The following is a 15,017-nucleotide window of genomic DNA, read 5'->3' on the forward strand; positions in this document are numbered from 1 at the left end:
AGTCCACACATTATCTGTGGGATTTGCTATATTTTCATTTGGATTCAGTTCAAAATACACTTTCCAATTTCCCTTTTGATTTCTTCTTTGACCCATGGGTTATTAAGAAATGTGTTAGTTTCCAAATCTGAGGGATTTTCCAGAACTCTTCCATTTCTAATTTAAGTCCACTGTAGTCAGATAACATACTTTTTATGACTTGGATACTTTTTTATTTTTTGGACTTGTGTTATGGCCCAGAATATGGTCGATCTTAGTAAATGCTCCATGTGTGCTTGAAAATAATGACCGTTCTGTTGTTGGGTGAGTGTTTCATGAATGTCAGTTGAATCTGAAGTCTTTACTAGCCTTACTGATTTTCTGTCGACTTGTTGTGACAATTATTCAAAGAGAGGTATTAAAATCCTGGCTTTAATTGTGGATTTTCTCTAATTCTCCTCATAGTTCTATTAGGTTTTGGTTCATATATTTTAAAGCTCTGTTATTTGGTGCATAAACATTTAGGATTATTATGTCCTCTTCATGAATTGACACTTTTATCATCATGAAGCAATTTTCTTTCTCCCTGGCAATACTCTGTGCTCTGAAATATGTTTTGTCTGGTATTAATATAGCCGCTCCAGAGGTCTTTTGATTAGTGTTATCATAGGATATCTTTTCCAGTTCTTTTACTTTTAACTTATTTGTATCTTTATATTTAAAATGTGTTTCTTATAGATAGCATATATTAGGATCTTGCTTTTCTACCTGATTTGTCCACCTGTCTCTCATTTTAGATATTTAGACCATTTACATTTAATGTATTTTGGTAGGTTCAAGTCCATTTTCTTGTTATTTATTTCCTATTTGTCCCAACTGTTTTTCTCCTTTTCCTCTATTTCTGCCTTCATTTGGATTAATTCAATGCGTTTTTACAATTTTATTTTATCTTTTTGTTGGCTTATTAGCTATGGCTCTTTGATTTGTAATTTATTTATTATTTTAAGGTTTATAGGAAACATTTAATTTATCACAGTCCTATTCAAGTGATATTATAGCACTTCATGTACAATATAATAACTTAAAAATATAATATTTTCACTTATTTCCCCCCAAAACTTTATGCTGCTGTTTGCATGCATTTTACTTGTATGTATGTCATAAACTCCACACTGCATTATTATCATCTATGTTTAAACAATTACCTGTTAAATGTGTTTGAATAATAATAATAATAATACATCTGAGGTATTTACCTATAAAAGTGCTAGTTGCTGTACTTTCCACATTCCTTTATGTAGCTCCAAATGCCCAGCTGGTATCATCTTCCTTCTCCCTGAAGGACTCCTTTTAACATTTCTTGTAGTGCAGGTCTTCTGGTGAGAAGTTCTTTCAGCTTTGGTATGTTTGCAGAACTCTTTATTTTGTATTTGTTTTGGAAAGATATTTTTACTGGGTATAGAAGTCTACATTGTTAGTTTTTCTTTTTCTTTGAGGACTTTGACAATGTTGTTCTACCATCTGTCCTGCATTTTCAACAAACCTGCTGTCATCTTTACTTTGGCTCCACAGCATGATTCTTCTCTTCTATTTTCTGGCTTCTTTTAGGATTTTGCCTTTATCACTGGTTTTGAGAAATTTGATTTAGATGAGTTTTGCTGTCTTTTTTTTTTCTTTCTCATATTTCTCATGCTGGGGATTCCTTGAGCTTCTTGGATGTGAGTTTATACCTCTCATCATATGTGGAAAACATTTGGTCATTATTTCTTCCAGTATTTTTTCTGTTTCCAATTAAACATATTAGACCACTTGGAGTTTTCCCAAAGCTCATTGATACTCTGTTTATTTTTAAATTAATGTTTTTCTGTGTTTGTATTCAGATCATTTCTAACGCTACATCCTCAAGTTTGCTAATCATTTCTTCCACAAGGTCCAATCCACCACTAATTATATATGCTATGTTTTTCATTTCAGGCATTGGAGTTTTCATCTCTAGAAGTCTAACTGGGGTCTTCCATGTCTCTGCTTAACTTTTTGAACATATCCAAAAACAATCCAATTGTAATAACTGTTTTAATGCTTTTGTGTGCTAATCCTAACATCTGTGTCAGTACTGGTTTGGTGTTGGTGATTTATCTCCTCATTATGCATTGTATTTTCCAGCTTCTTTAGATGCTTGTGAATTTTTTATTGGATTCCAGACACTATGAATTTTATCTTATCAGATTCTGGATTCTTGATCTTTTCCTCGGAAGTAGCCAAGTCACTTGGAAATAATTTGATCCTTTGGGGCACTGCTTTAAAGACTTTCTAGGCAGAAGTGGAGCAGTGCTCTAAGTCTGGTCACCCCACTGGTGAAGCAAGGCCTTTGGGAGGACTCTGCCCAAGGTCCAGGAGTCCTGACCTTTTCCAGGCTGACTGTGGAACATGCACTGTCCCTGAGCACTGAGCCTATCACTCCTAATCCTTTCCCCACCTCTGGTAGTTCCGTGACCCACCTGAGCTGATCATTCCTCAACGGAATCAACTGAACCCTGAAAGGGACCCTCTGTGACCCCAGGGCTTTCTTGTGCTGCTCTCTCCTCTCCAGTTTGCTAGCCTCATATCCTCACCTCCTTGGTCCCCCCCTCAGCTCCATCTCCCATTCCAGGGAGCCCCCTGCATCCCTCCTTCCAGCTCCAGGGCAGTAAGCTGAGGTGGTTGTATGATTTCCAGTCTCTCATCATACTCCACTACCCAATGTCCTGCACCTTGAGAATGGACTTTCTATATATTTTTGTCCACTTCTTGCTTATGTCAGGTGGGACGGTGATCGGGTCCATGGTACTCCGTCTTGGCTAGAAAAAGCCCCATTTTATTTCATTGTATTAAATTGTAATAGTTAGGAGTGGCCAGTACCAACTAAATTGGGCAGCGCAGCTCAAAACTGTGGGCCACGTGGGGACAGGAGTCCAGTTGGCCTGGTTCCCTGTGGGCACCACGGGCACTGGCACAGCCAGGGTGCCCAGGAGTGTTTGCTGAGTGAACAGTTGGCAGGACAAATGTGATGAGCATAAGCCCCAGGCCTGGAGGGAAGACAGAGACCACCAGGAAGACTTTCCCCAAAGACCCCCACTCAGCACGGGCACCCTGGGGTCCTCATGGCTCACCCTCATCCATCAGGGAAATCCCCTGCTGGTCCTGGGCATCCCCAGCACCTGCAGCCAGGGAGGCTCTGCCATCATTCAGCACCCCATCTCCTGTCACTGTCCCCCCGAGAGGTCATTCCTGTCCTAATGACCCCCAGCTTCTCAGAGCCCCCACCCCAGCATCCCTCAGCATGATGGGATCCCGGGCTCCTGCAGTTTAAACCCAGAGCGCCGAGACCCAGCCTGGCAGTGTTCATGTCCTCTGTGACTTAGGAAGACAGGCCTCAAAAAGGCTGGAGGTCCCAATTCAAACACGGGCAAAGGACTTGAGTGGACGTTTCTCCAGTGATGATCTACAAATGGCCAACAAGCACATGAAAAGACGCTCAGCGTTGTTAGCCATCAGGGAGATGCGCATCGAAACCACAGTGAGACACCGCTTCACACCCACTAGGATGGCCAATAGCAGGAAAACAGACAATAACAAGTGTTGGCAAAGACTGCAGAGAAATTGGAACCCTTGTGCACTGCTGGAGGGCATATGAAATGGTGCAGCCACTATGGAAAATACTTTGGCATTTCCTCAAAAGGTTAAACATAGAATTATCATATGACTCAGCATTTCCACTCCCGGGTAACTACTCAAAAGAACTGAAAGCAGGGACTCGCACCAATATTTACACACCCATGTTCACAGCAGCATTATTCACAACAGCCAAAAGGTGGAAGCAAGCCAAGTGTCCGTGGATGGATAAATGGATAAACAAAATGTGGTCCATCTATACAATGGAAGAGGATTCAGCCGTAATAAGGAATGAAGTTCTGACACCTGCTCCAACATGGACGAAACTTGGGGACATCATGCTAAGTAAAACAGGCCAGTCACAGAAGGACAGATACCGTATGATTCCACTCATATGAGGTACCTAGAGGAGTCATTTCACGGAGGTGGAAAGTAGAAGGTGGGTGCCAGGGGCTGGGGGAGGGGGAGGGGGGTAGTGTTTAATGGGGCAGAGTTGTTAGAGATGATGAAGGGGTTTGGACGCAGATGGTGGTGACGGGTACACAGCACTGTGGGTGGCCTTAGGTGGCCACTGAATAATCGTACACTTAAGATGATGGCTCTGAGGTTATGTATATTTCACCACAATATTTTAAAGGCTGGAGGTGCCTCTAGGCGAGGCCAGGTGATCTCTGGCTGTGTGGAGTCTCAGGTACAGCAAGACTGGGTGTCCGGGGACGGAGCTGTCAGAGAGGGTGAAGCTGATGTTCTCAGCCTCTGACATCTTGACATGAGGGAAGCGGGGTTTCTCCCACCTTTATATGAACCCACTCAGCCCTGGCTAAGGACGTGCGTCTTCTCAGAAGCATAGATTTAGCAGATTGACTGGAAAACGGCAGCTGCCTGGGGCTAATAGCGTCCTGAGCGCTCATATTTTAGAGGAGGGGCGGCTCTCTGGCTGCGGGGGTGGTGGCAGCGGGAGAGGGCCCAGCCCAGCACCCTCTCCTCTACAATTGGCCTTGGCAGGTTTTAGGGCTTTTTACAAAAAGATAAGCCAGGCCCAGACATTTCCTCCACTCGGCCTGGCTCTCATCACTCGCCCGCGTCTCCTGTCTCCCGGCCTCTGACTCTGCCTCAACTTGTGCCTTGGGGGCCCCCCGGTTCTGACCCTCCCGGCCCCTCTCCCACACCTCCCAGGCCAACCTCCCCTCTTCCCTGTGTCCTGCTGAAGTTGCCGAGACCTGGGGCCGGCCTCCAGGCACCCGGCCCGCTGCCCACCACTCTGCGGAGGCATCAGCTCACACGGACACACACCCACAAGCATCCACACAGAAACAGACACGGACACACTTTCAGAAACACACGCAGACACACACACACCCACCAGCAAACCCGGGCATCCAAATGCACCTTGCAGAAAGAAACAGCATGTGTGCCTCCATCTCTGCAGCCTCCTTTGGGGGCTATTCGGAGTCCCGCAGGGTCCCGACCCTATAAGCCCCCAGCGCGGTGGGCAGACACACAGCAGGGGCTGCCGCACGCTCCCCGAAGCTGACGGACACGTTCCCCCGGCCCCAGGGGGTTGCCGGGATTAAGTCTGAAATTGCGTGCGCGGAGCTGGCGTCTGCAGCCCCTGCCCAGGCTCAGCGAGCCCAGCGATGCTGAGGACCTTCTCCTGGGAGCCCCCGAGCCACCCGGCCTGTCCCGGTGTCCTTGAGGGCGCCCTACTTCCCCCCTGCACGCTGGCCGCTCCACGGATGGGGCAGGGCTGATTCCTCCAGGTCCCCTGAGCCACGTGGAGTCAGACGGGCAGGGCAGGGTGTTAATGAAGATTCAGACACGCCGCACACACAGGGACGCACACTCACAGCTCTGCGCTAGGGGCAAGATGCCGGGCGCCCTTCTGTCTCAACTCAGCCCCTTAGGTCTGCTTGCCTCCCCCTCCCCTCCCCCCCCATCCTGGAGCCCACCCCCACCCCCAGGGAACACTGTTAACCCCTCCTGTTTCCTTGCGTATCCCTCTCCACTGCCCTGTGTTTAAACACATTCACTCGTTGCTGACATTCATAAGCGGATTTCAGATCAAAGCCCAGAAGCTCCAGCCGCACGGGCCATCCTGGAGCCCTGGGCCGGCACCCAGCGAAGGCTGCGGCACCCTCTGCGAGGTACCACTCTCTCTCTCGGCCTCACCCAGCCCCGCAGACTCTGAGTCTGCAGCCCCAGCACGGAGACCAGGGTGGAGGCCGGCTGGGCAGCCTGCTCTGCTGCCCTTGATCAGAGAGAGCCGGGACCCCAGGGCACCCGCTGCAGCCAGGTCCGGTGAGAGGCGGGGGCGCCCGGCAGCCACACCAGCAGCTGAGGGCTTGGCCTGGTCGACAGTGCCCGTCTGAGCGGGCGACGGGCCAGCCGAGGCAGCGGAGCGGCAGGGTCCGCAGAGGCAGTGAGCTTCAGGGCCCCGGCTGTGCGGGAGGCGAGGACACGGCCCGCGGGGGCTCCAGGCCAGACCGTTCCAGAGAGTCAGGCTTCCTCCTCCCAGTAACCTAATCGTGCCCATTTTATGAGTGGAGAAACTGAGGCTCAAAGAAGTGATCCATTTTGCCAAGTTCTCCCAGCTAGCAGCTGGTGGAGCGACCCCTGAACACCTCCTTTCGACCGCCGAGGGTTGACGCCCCCCAGCCCCTCCAGGCCTGGCAGCCTGGAGTCGGGGGAAGGGGTGGGGGGCCAGGGAGGGAGCCCGTCCCCACCCAGGGCTCACATCGATTTGCTCAGCCCTGCCAGGCTCCCTTCTCTGCTGAGAAACACTTGGCGGGACCTGCGGTCTCCAGCGGGCCCTCCTCAGGACCACTGGGTCCGGCCAGGGGGCCAGCGCTACCAACCGTGGGGCCTGACAGAGGCTTGAGGACCGCCTGGGCCGGGGATCTGGCCTAAAAAGCACTTCTGGGCCTAGGCGGGCTCCTGAGAACTGGAATCCTGAAGTGTCCACGGCGCTCGTGTCCCTGCCACCCTTGAGCTCAGAGACCAGGGCGCGCAGGGTCGTGGAGGGGGTGCTGGGGAGGCCGGTCCCGCCACCCACCCGCCCGCCCGCCCGCCAGCTGAGCCGCCAAGCAGGGCCGCGCTCGTCAGTGGGGTTTCACTAGAGCCCACGCGGCGCCTTAGCTGTATCTCAGCCCCCTGACGTTAGCCACCAGGCCGGCCCCAGCAGCCCAGGGGGCCGTCAGGGCCGGACAGGGTGCCGGACAAAGGGCTGCCTGCAGATTCAGGGCAAACTGAGCTGGCCTGCGGCGGGCTGGGATCATCGGGCCCCGCTTTAAGGTGTCTGGGGCGGAGGGCTGGGCGTTAATGGGGAAGGAGAGACCGGCTAGGGAGGAAAGGCGCTGGGCCGCAGCTGGGGAACAGCTGGGAATGTCTGCCAACAAAGGGCCCCCGCTGTGCTCAGGCGCAACCTCAAGGGGGCTGAGGGAGCCCCTGCCGCCCTCCACCCAGCGCCCTCGGGGACAGGGGGCGGCAGGCCTGAGCCTGCAGGGCCCCAGGGCAACTGTTCTGGGGGCTGAGATGAGGCACGAGGAGGGGGCTTCTCAGCTACAGACCCCCTTTCCTCATCAGAGACTGGGGGCACCTTCGCTGAGGCTCTAGTGGACATGGAGAAGGAAGGAAGGGATGGATGGATGGATGGATGGATGCGCTGCCTTACCAAGTGAGAGTGAAAGCCAGCAGGGCCCTCGGGACACACAGTCTAATGCTTCACCCAGAGCGGGGTCCCCTCTGCCCTGTCACTGGGGACTTCTGCATAGCCTCCCTCCTCCTCCTCCAGTCCGTCTCCCTTGCCCCCCTCCTCCGTTCCCACACCCCCCACCTTTCCCAGTGCTCTCACCTCCTCATCTGCCCCACGAGGCTCCCCTCTGGCCCCTCTCAACTGCGCCGTGGCCCCAGTTACCCTCAGCCGCCCCTACCAGACAAGCCCTCGGGTCGGCCCAGTCCTCTGGTCTCCTGGGTCAGCCAGGCCACTACACATAGGACCACACAGGACCCGCTGCCCACGTAGGGAACCCATGCCCACTCCAGGGCCAGCACTTCATGCTCCCACCCTCACCGACCGCACCCCGTGACGCCTGCCAGGCCTCCCCCCCCCAGGCCTCTCCCCACAGGCCTCTCCCCACAGGCCTCCCCCCCCAGGCCTCTCCCCACAGGCCTCCCCCCGCAGGCCTCCCCCCCCAGGCCTCTCCCCCAAGGCCTCTCCCCCCAGGCCTCTCCCCCAGGCCTCCCCCCCCAGGCCTCCCCCCCCAGGCCTCCCCCCACAGGCCTCTCCCCACAGGCCTCCCCCCCCAGGCCTCCCCCGCCAGGCCTCCCCCACCAGGCCTCTCCCCCAGGCCTCCCCCCCCAGGCCTCTCCCCCCAGGCCTCCCCCCCACCAACAGGCTCCAGGCACCCCACACCCCGCTCTCCCCATGCCTTGCTCACCCGGCCCCCGGGCAAGTGCCCCCTAAACCCATGAGGCCCTCCTGACGGCCCCCAAGCACCCTCCCTTGCACCAGAGGTGCAAGGACAGAGGCTGGGCTTTTAGGCTGGCAGGGGGTGGGGGGCCAGTCCTGGCCCTGTTTCCATCCTGCTGGTCCCCGGGGGGGCAGGTCCCCTCCCACCTCTGAGCCTCGGTCTCCCCGCTGAAATGTGCAGGCAACAACGCCACCACCGCGGGTTGGCACAAGGGTTCTCCCAGATGTTTGGGGCCCGTGGCCTCTGCCTGGCGGCTGCAGCATCAGCACTGCAGGAAAAAGTACACTCACCTCTCCCCCAGGCACCCTGCTACCCTGCAGCTCTCCATCACTCCCGAAGCATCCTGAAGTCGGGGACAGGAGCCCCCAGACGGCAGGACATTCTCTGCTGTCAGCAGGCGCAGCTGTCCAGAGGGCAGACAGAACAGCCCCCCACAATGCCCAGCCCCAGACACGGGACCCCTGAGCTCAGGAGACGAGCGGGAGGTGCTCCTCTCCTCTCTCACCCTCCCAGCTCCTTCCGCCCGGCTTGGGGAGGGTCCCGCAGCACAAATCCCGTGAAACAGCCCTGAGCAGGTAACTGCTTCGTTTCTGCTTCAACAACTGTAAATCACCCAAGTATTCTTTTATGTATATTTCATTGGCTTCTACAAACTTCAGATCGCCATTTGGTCTGATTATCCCTTGGAGGGTGACGAGAAGGCAGTTTAAGTCATTAACTGCATCTCCTCGGTGCTCCTCCGCCGGCGAGACTGCGGGTGGGCCAGCCAGGCACACGTCCCCTGGCAGGCGGGGCGCCCGGCGGGGGGGCCAGAGCAGCTCCGCTCTCACGCTCACCCCGCGCGGGCCGAGGGGTCCAGCCTCACCCAAGCTTCGAGACGATGGCTGGCGTCCCCACGGAAGCCTCGGGCCAAGCCTGGGGTTCTGAGCTCCCCTCTGGCTGGTCGCTGCGGGCAGGATTCTGTCCCAGTAGAGCCGGTTTTCTCACCGGTGGCGGGGGTGGGGGGCAGGCCAGCGACCTCCACCTCCAGGGCTGTGGGGGATTGTAAGGGAGAGGAAGCCTAAGTGGGCAAAGGGCTGGGCGCCCCCCGGTCTCCCGCATCGTGGGGCCGGAGGGAGGGACTGCGGGAGGCACCTCACGCCCACCCCCAGCCCCGTACCCGCTCGGCTCTGGACCTCGGGTGCGCTCCGTGGGCCCGACCCCCCCAGCCCGTGGGCGAAGTCGTGTCCAGCCGCCGTCTGAGGGGCAGATTTCGATGACGTCCAAATTGCCTGGCGCAGAGAGGAGCTTCCACTAATGCAAACCCGAGAAGAGAATCGGGGCTATTGATTTTCCCTGTCTAACGCTGTCATATTCCCTTAAAGGCATTTACCAAGGCTTTTAAGAGCTATAGCACTTCCACAAAGGAACAAATTACGTGCAAATCAGGCTGCTGAGATTTATTCTCCCTTCAAACCCTTGTTAGGAGAGCTGGGAGGGCCGCGTGGCGGCTCCAAAGCGTCCTGGTGCGGCAGCCAGAGCCCAGGAGAAACCAGCCCCCGCAGGGCGCAGAGCAGAGCCTGCCGCCCGGCCTGGTCCGCCGCCCCACCCAGCTGCCCGGCCAGGAAGACCCCTGGGGAAGTGTGGCCGTAGGCCCCCGAGAGGAGCCCAGAGAAGGACACAGAAGCTCCCAGAAAATTCTGCCACCCCGCCCAGCAGCCTCTGCAGAGGGACCCGTTGGCAGGTCCATCCCCAGCCACAGCGGACCACTGGCCCCTCTCACCTAAGCGTCCCAGGACGGGCGCCCCCCGATCAGCACCTCAAAGGCCTCCTGCTCTCCGCCCTCAGCTCGGGGTCCCGGAGCCCCAGTCCTTCTTCGCGGTGACTGCGGGGCCCTGAGCAGCCCACAGCCTGGAGCACAGAGCTTCCCCCGAGGCCGTGCAGGGCCACGCCCTGTCCACGCGGGGGGCCCAGCACAGGACTGGGTGTCCGGCCGGGCAGGCGGTATGGGTGGGAGCTGAGAGCTCTCTGAGCACACAGCCCCGGGCCCGGGCCTGGCTCTGCTGAAGAGAAGAGACGGTGGCCACACCAGGGGCCCCGTGACAGGGAGACCCTCCGGTGGCCCTGAGGCTCTGCTCGCTCTTGGGGCCACAGCTCCAGGAGGCTACACTCGAAATTCACGCTAGGCGCGGCCCCAGAGCAGAACGAACCCTCGACGCCTGTCCCCTCCCGGGTCACACACCCCCCCCCCCAACACACACACACACACCCACACACACACACACCCACACACAGCAGGAGCACTGCAAGGTGCCAGCCTCCTGGTTCCCGCCAGGCCAGCCCTCTGAGGCCCCCAGGCCCCGACGACATCCCGCACACTGTAGGACCGGTCTGGGTGTCCCTGGAGCCCCGATCAGGAGAAGACCCAGGAAAGCAGGAGGCTGGGGTCCCCTGGACGGAGGGGACAGTATTCAGCATTCTCCCATCCTCGCCATTCTGTCTGTCTCCTGTGCCGGCGCCTGCGGCCCCTGAGCCAACACGGGGCCGTGACCAGGGCTGTCTCTGCATTAGGACACGGCTGAGGTCCTAGCAGCAGCCCAGGCCGGCGGCCACGTAGTCAGGAAAGCGCCCACCTCTGTGTCTCCACCCCCTGGGCCCTGGGATGGGCTGCAGCTGTCCTGCTGGGTGTGTTGACACTCCGTGCCGACGCATTAAACAATCTTCTCTCGCTTTCCACGAGGGTCCCTGCGGCCCCCGCGAAGGCCCCATGTGCGTGAACCGCGTGTCAACCCTGCACGGGCTGCCTGTCGGGGCCGCCACGGCGTTGACGGGTCTGCTCTCGTCAGCGGCGCCTCCCAGCAGGACAAGGGCCCCCCACCCTCGACGGTGAGGCTGACACGAGGAAAGGGGGCGCGGCTGGGCCTCTCCTGGTGGCCTGCTGCTCCGTGTGACGAGTGGCCGCAGGGGCTCTGGGCCGAGGGCACAGCCGGGAGCCCGAAGACCCAGCTCACCGACTCCCAGAGACTTGGTCTCCCCCTGGAAACGGGCTTTTCCTTTCCTCCGGTCACTCCTTCAGCGGTCAGTGCCCGCCACGCGGCGGGTCCGGTGCCAGGAACCCGGGCGCTCACGCCACTGGACACTGAACGCCCGCGGGCCGGGCCCGGGGCAGGGGCTCTGGCCCAAGGCGAGGCTGGCTCGGACCACAAGCCAGCCACTCGGCGAACGCCGTGTGCCCACTGTCTTAGAGGCCCGTGGCTGGGCCAAGGCGCTCAACCCTGCGGGCCCGGCCGCCTCTTCGGAGAGCAGAGGCGACGGGGACTCTGCGACGGGCCGCTGGGACAGCGGCGGGAGGTGCTGGGGACAGAGCCCGGCCAGGCCGGGAAGGGCGGAGGCTGCGGGTGCACAGCTGCTCTTGCACTGTGTCCACATTCTCTCTGCGGACGGGGCGATTTCTCCGTCCTTCTGGCGCTGCCCACCGAGGGGAGGGAGGCGGGTCAGTGCGGGCAGCGGGGAGCCAGCAGAGCCCGGCGCTTGCCAAGCACCGTGCAAACACCCCCAGGAGGGAGCCCTCACCTGCCCGCCGCAGCCCCTGCTCCGTCCCGGCTGCCCCAGGTCACGAGGAAGACGACCGGCCGGCCGGGTGGTGTGTCCATGGGTGTGTCTGGGGCAGGGTGGGCGTTTCCAGCGGCCGCCTCCGTCCCAGGCCCCAGCAGCCATCCTGAGCAGGGGGACGAGGACGTGGGAGCCCAGCCGCCCCAGCGGGTGGTCTGCTCACCTCCCACTCAGGGCTGGGGGCAGGAGCTGGCCACACCCCCTCCCTCGGGGAGGGTAACCCGCTCCATCCCAGCACCGAGGGCGCCGGCCGCCGCCCACAGCCGGGCAGCCCCCCGGCCCCCACGGTGTCTACCCCTGCGGGACCCCTACCCAGGGCCTCCCTTGTGTCGGCCGGGCCCCTCTCCCACCTGCCGCGGCCCACAGGAGAGCAGGAGGGACACGGTGCCACGAGGAGCAGCGTCGCCGTGTTCTGGGCCTGGGCAGGAGTTTGGGGTCGGGGGCAAGGACTAATTACGGCTCAGGGATGAAAATACGAGCCGGGCAGCTGTGTTCCGTGGAAGGAATGCTGCCCTCAGAGACACATTTTCCGATTCCCGGGCCGCCAAGAATGCATTCTTGGGCGCTTACGAGGCTCGGGCTCCCCATAAACACAGGACTGCAAACAGCCTGACAGCTGGCCTGATCCCTGGAATCCGGGCTGCAAGGCCTGGTCCCTGTGGCTGTTCACAAGCCGCACGCTCGCATCTGCTTTGCCCGCGGGGATCCTTGCGGCCCCTGACGTCCCCTGAGCAGCAAGCGGCCAGACCGAGGGTGGGCTCATCTCCGCAGCCCGAGGAAAGCAGGAGATGGTCCCTTTGACAGCTGAGGGGACAGAGGCTCAGAGAGCCTGGAGGTCCGCCGAGGCCGGGAGCCGTGGTCACCCCCGTTTATGTCCTGGCCTTGCCCTGCCCTGTACAAAGCTGCCCCTCTCCATGCACAGCGCAGGCCCTGGGCTGAGAGGAAAAGCCCCCAAAATATCCATAGTGTCCTCACTGCTGGTCGCTTTATATCCTTCTTCTTTTTCCTCTTTCTCCCACCATGACCCGATATTAACCTGAAAACAGAAATAGGGGAGATCCACTTCCGGGAAGAACAGGTAAGGCGATCGGGACCAGCCCTTCCACTGAACACAAGTAGAAAAGCTGGACGCAAACGGTTTTAATCTTCTTTAACGCATAAAAGAACACATCAGACAATGAGGAATGAATCGCCAGGCCCAGCCTCAGAGGAGGCAAGAGGCCAGCAAGGTAAGCCCGGAAGTCAAATCTGCTTTTGCTTAAAAGGCCACTGACTGACCCCCGGAAGCAGCCGGCGAGGGATGTGCCCAGTGGCGGCTGGGGTCGCTGCTCTGGTTCGCGGGAGCTGTGGCCGTGGGCGTTGGCACTCCGTGCGATGCTCTGCCTGTGGCTTCACATCAGCCACAGCGGGAGTATTTGCACCACAGGAATCAGCAGAGGCTATAAATCAGGGCTTGTGTTTCTGGAGAACCGGTTGTTAAAGATTTACTGGCACAGTGGACCCCAGAGCTGGTAAGAGACAGGGTCTGACAACGCCCTGGCCCTTTCAGCCCAAAGGCACGGATCAGGGCAAGGGGGACCAGAGGCAGGTCAGCCCTGCCTGGGCTCACACTTTGTGATAAACGTCCTGACCCAGGGAACGTCGGGGCTTGATTTTGCCTAAAAGAGTTCCAGGTGGAGTGTCCCCCCCGGCGCCCGGAAAAAGCACGCCCACACCATCTCTAAAGCCCTTCCTTGCTAGGGCACCAATGACTACCGTGAGGGCTTTTTCCAATGCGGTCTCTAGCGAACAAGGACAAACCCACGCACTGTAAACCAAACTCCGTGATCAGGAGCCAGCAGAGACACAGACAACAGAAACACACACACAGAAAGTCTAGGTTCTGGAGTTATAAGCACCAAATATGGAATAATCATCCTTTAAAGGATACAAAAAAAAAAACAACAAATTCTGCAGAGACTGAAAACTGTAAAACACATCAGAGCAGATTTGAAAAAGAACCAAAGAAAAACGTGTAAATCTGAAAAATTATCACAAAGGAGAACCGGATGGACAGGTTTGACAGCAGATTTTACACAGCGGAGGAGAGAATGTGTATCTGCAGATACCGCTGGGAATGCACCACGGTGACATCACCAAACAAGTAGGAATGTGATGTAAAAGCGTGAGATGAGGCTGGCTGTCTAGGGATATACGTAACAAGGTTACACAAGGCTTCAGTAGAGAAGACTAAAAATTCTATGACAATGGGCTTCCCTGGTGGCGCAGCGGTTGAGGGTCCGCCTGCCGATGCAGGGGACGCGGGTTCGTGCCCCGGTCTGGGAAGATCCCACGTGCCGCTGAGCAACTAAGCCCGTGAGCTGTGGCCGCTGAGCCTGTGCGTCCAGAGCCTGTGCTCCGCAACGGGAGAGGCCACAACAGTGAGAGGCCCGCATACCGAAAAAAAAAAAAAAAAAAATTCTATGACAAGAAATTAAGGAACACCAAATAAATAGACATAAGCCATGTTCACGTGCTGGAAGACACAATGAGTGAAGATGCTGGTTCTTCCCAAATAGTTTTGACTCCGTAAGATTCCAGCCAAAATCCCAACAGAGCCTGTTTCTGTGTCTCTGGGGGAGCTTGACAAGCTGACTCTGAAAGGTCCATATGGGATTATAAAGAGCCTGGACCAGCCCAGAGCCCCTTGAGGAGAAGGAAAGTGGCGAGGAACTTGCTCTACCATCCAGACTTGCTCTACCAGACACCCAGACTCACCCCAGAGCCACCGAGACGTGGGATATTGATGCCGGGACAGAGAAGCAGACAGAGACCCCAAATACAGACCCGGGAGTTGATGGTCGCTTGATTGTACTAAGGTTGGACCCCAGAGCTTGGAGAACAGACAGTCTTTGCAAGGATAGGGGGAAAGAGAATTTGGAGCTCTCCTTACACTATGCACAAAATCAACTCCAAGTAGATTTACAGACCCAAGCGGAAAGGACAAAATACCAAGCTCTGGGAAGATAATACAGGATCATGGCATCATGACCCCTGAGCAGGAAAAGGATTTTTAAATCAGACACGAAAAGCTTTAACCAACAAGAAAGATTAATAAATTCAACCACATTAACCTTAAGACCTTTGGTTCGAGAAGGCCCCTGTAATGAGAGTGAAGACACCCCACGCAACGGGGGAAGAGAAGCTCGCGCCTCTTACCGAGGATGCATGAGGAACGTCCGCAAGAGAAAGAGAGACGGCGCAAGTCTGAAAACGGTGGAAAGACTCCAGCAGGCGCTTCGCAAAAGAGAAAATCCACACAGCAGTAAATGTATAAACAGGGGCCTG

General features: G+C 56.9%; 1 protein-coding gene across 1 annotated transcript in view; it reads left to right on the forward strand.

Annotated features, from left to right (window-relative positions):
* LOC136793739 (collagen alpha-1(I) chain-like) overlaps positions 1 to 12,143 on the forward strand; it is a 37,652-nt gene extending 25,509 nt beyond the window's left edge. Inside the window, exons 8-9 of the mRNA XM_067027592.1 lie at positions 9,927 to 10,082; positions 10,819 to 12,143. Coding sequence (XP_066883693.1) covers positions 9,927 to 10,082; positions 10,819 to 12,143 — 1,481 coding nt within the window. The remainder of the gene's footprint in view (positions 1 to 9,926; positions 10,083 to 10,818) is intronic.
* The last annotated feature ends 2,874 nt before the right edge of the window (positions 12,144 to 15,017 follow it).

The sequence above is a fragment of the Kogia breviceps genome, chromosome 3, assembly GCF_026419965.1.
Source record: "Kogia breviceps isolate mKogBre1 chromosome 3, mKogBre1 haplotype 1, whole genome shotgun sequence".
NCBI classification, from domain to species: Eukaryota; Metazoa; Chordata; class Mammalia; order Artiodactyla; family Physeteridae; genus Kogia; species Kogia breviceps.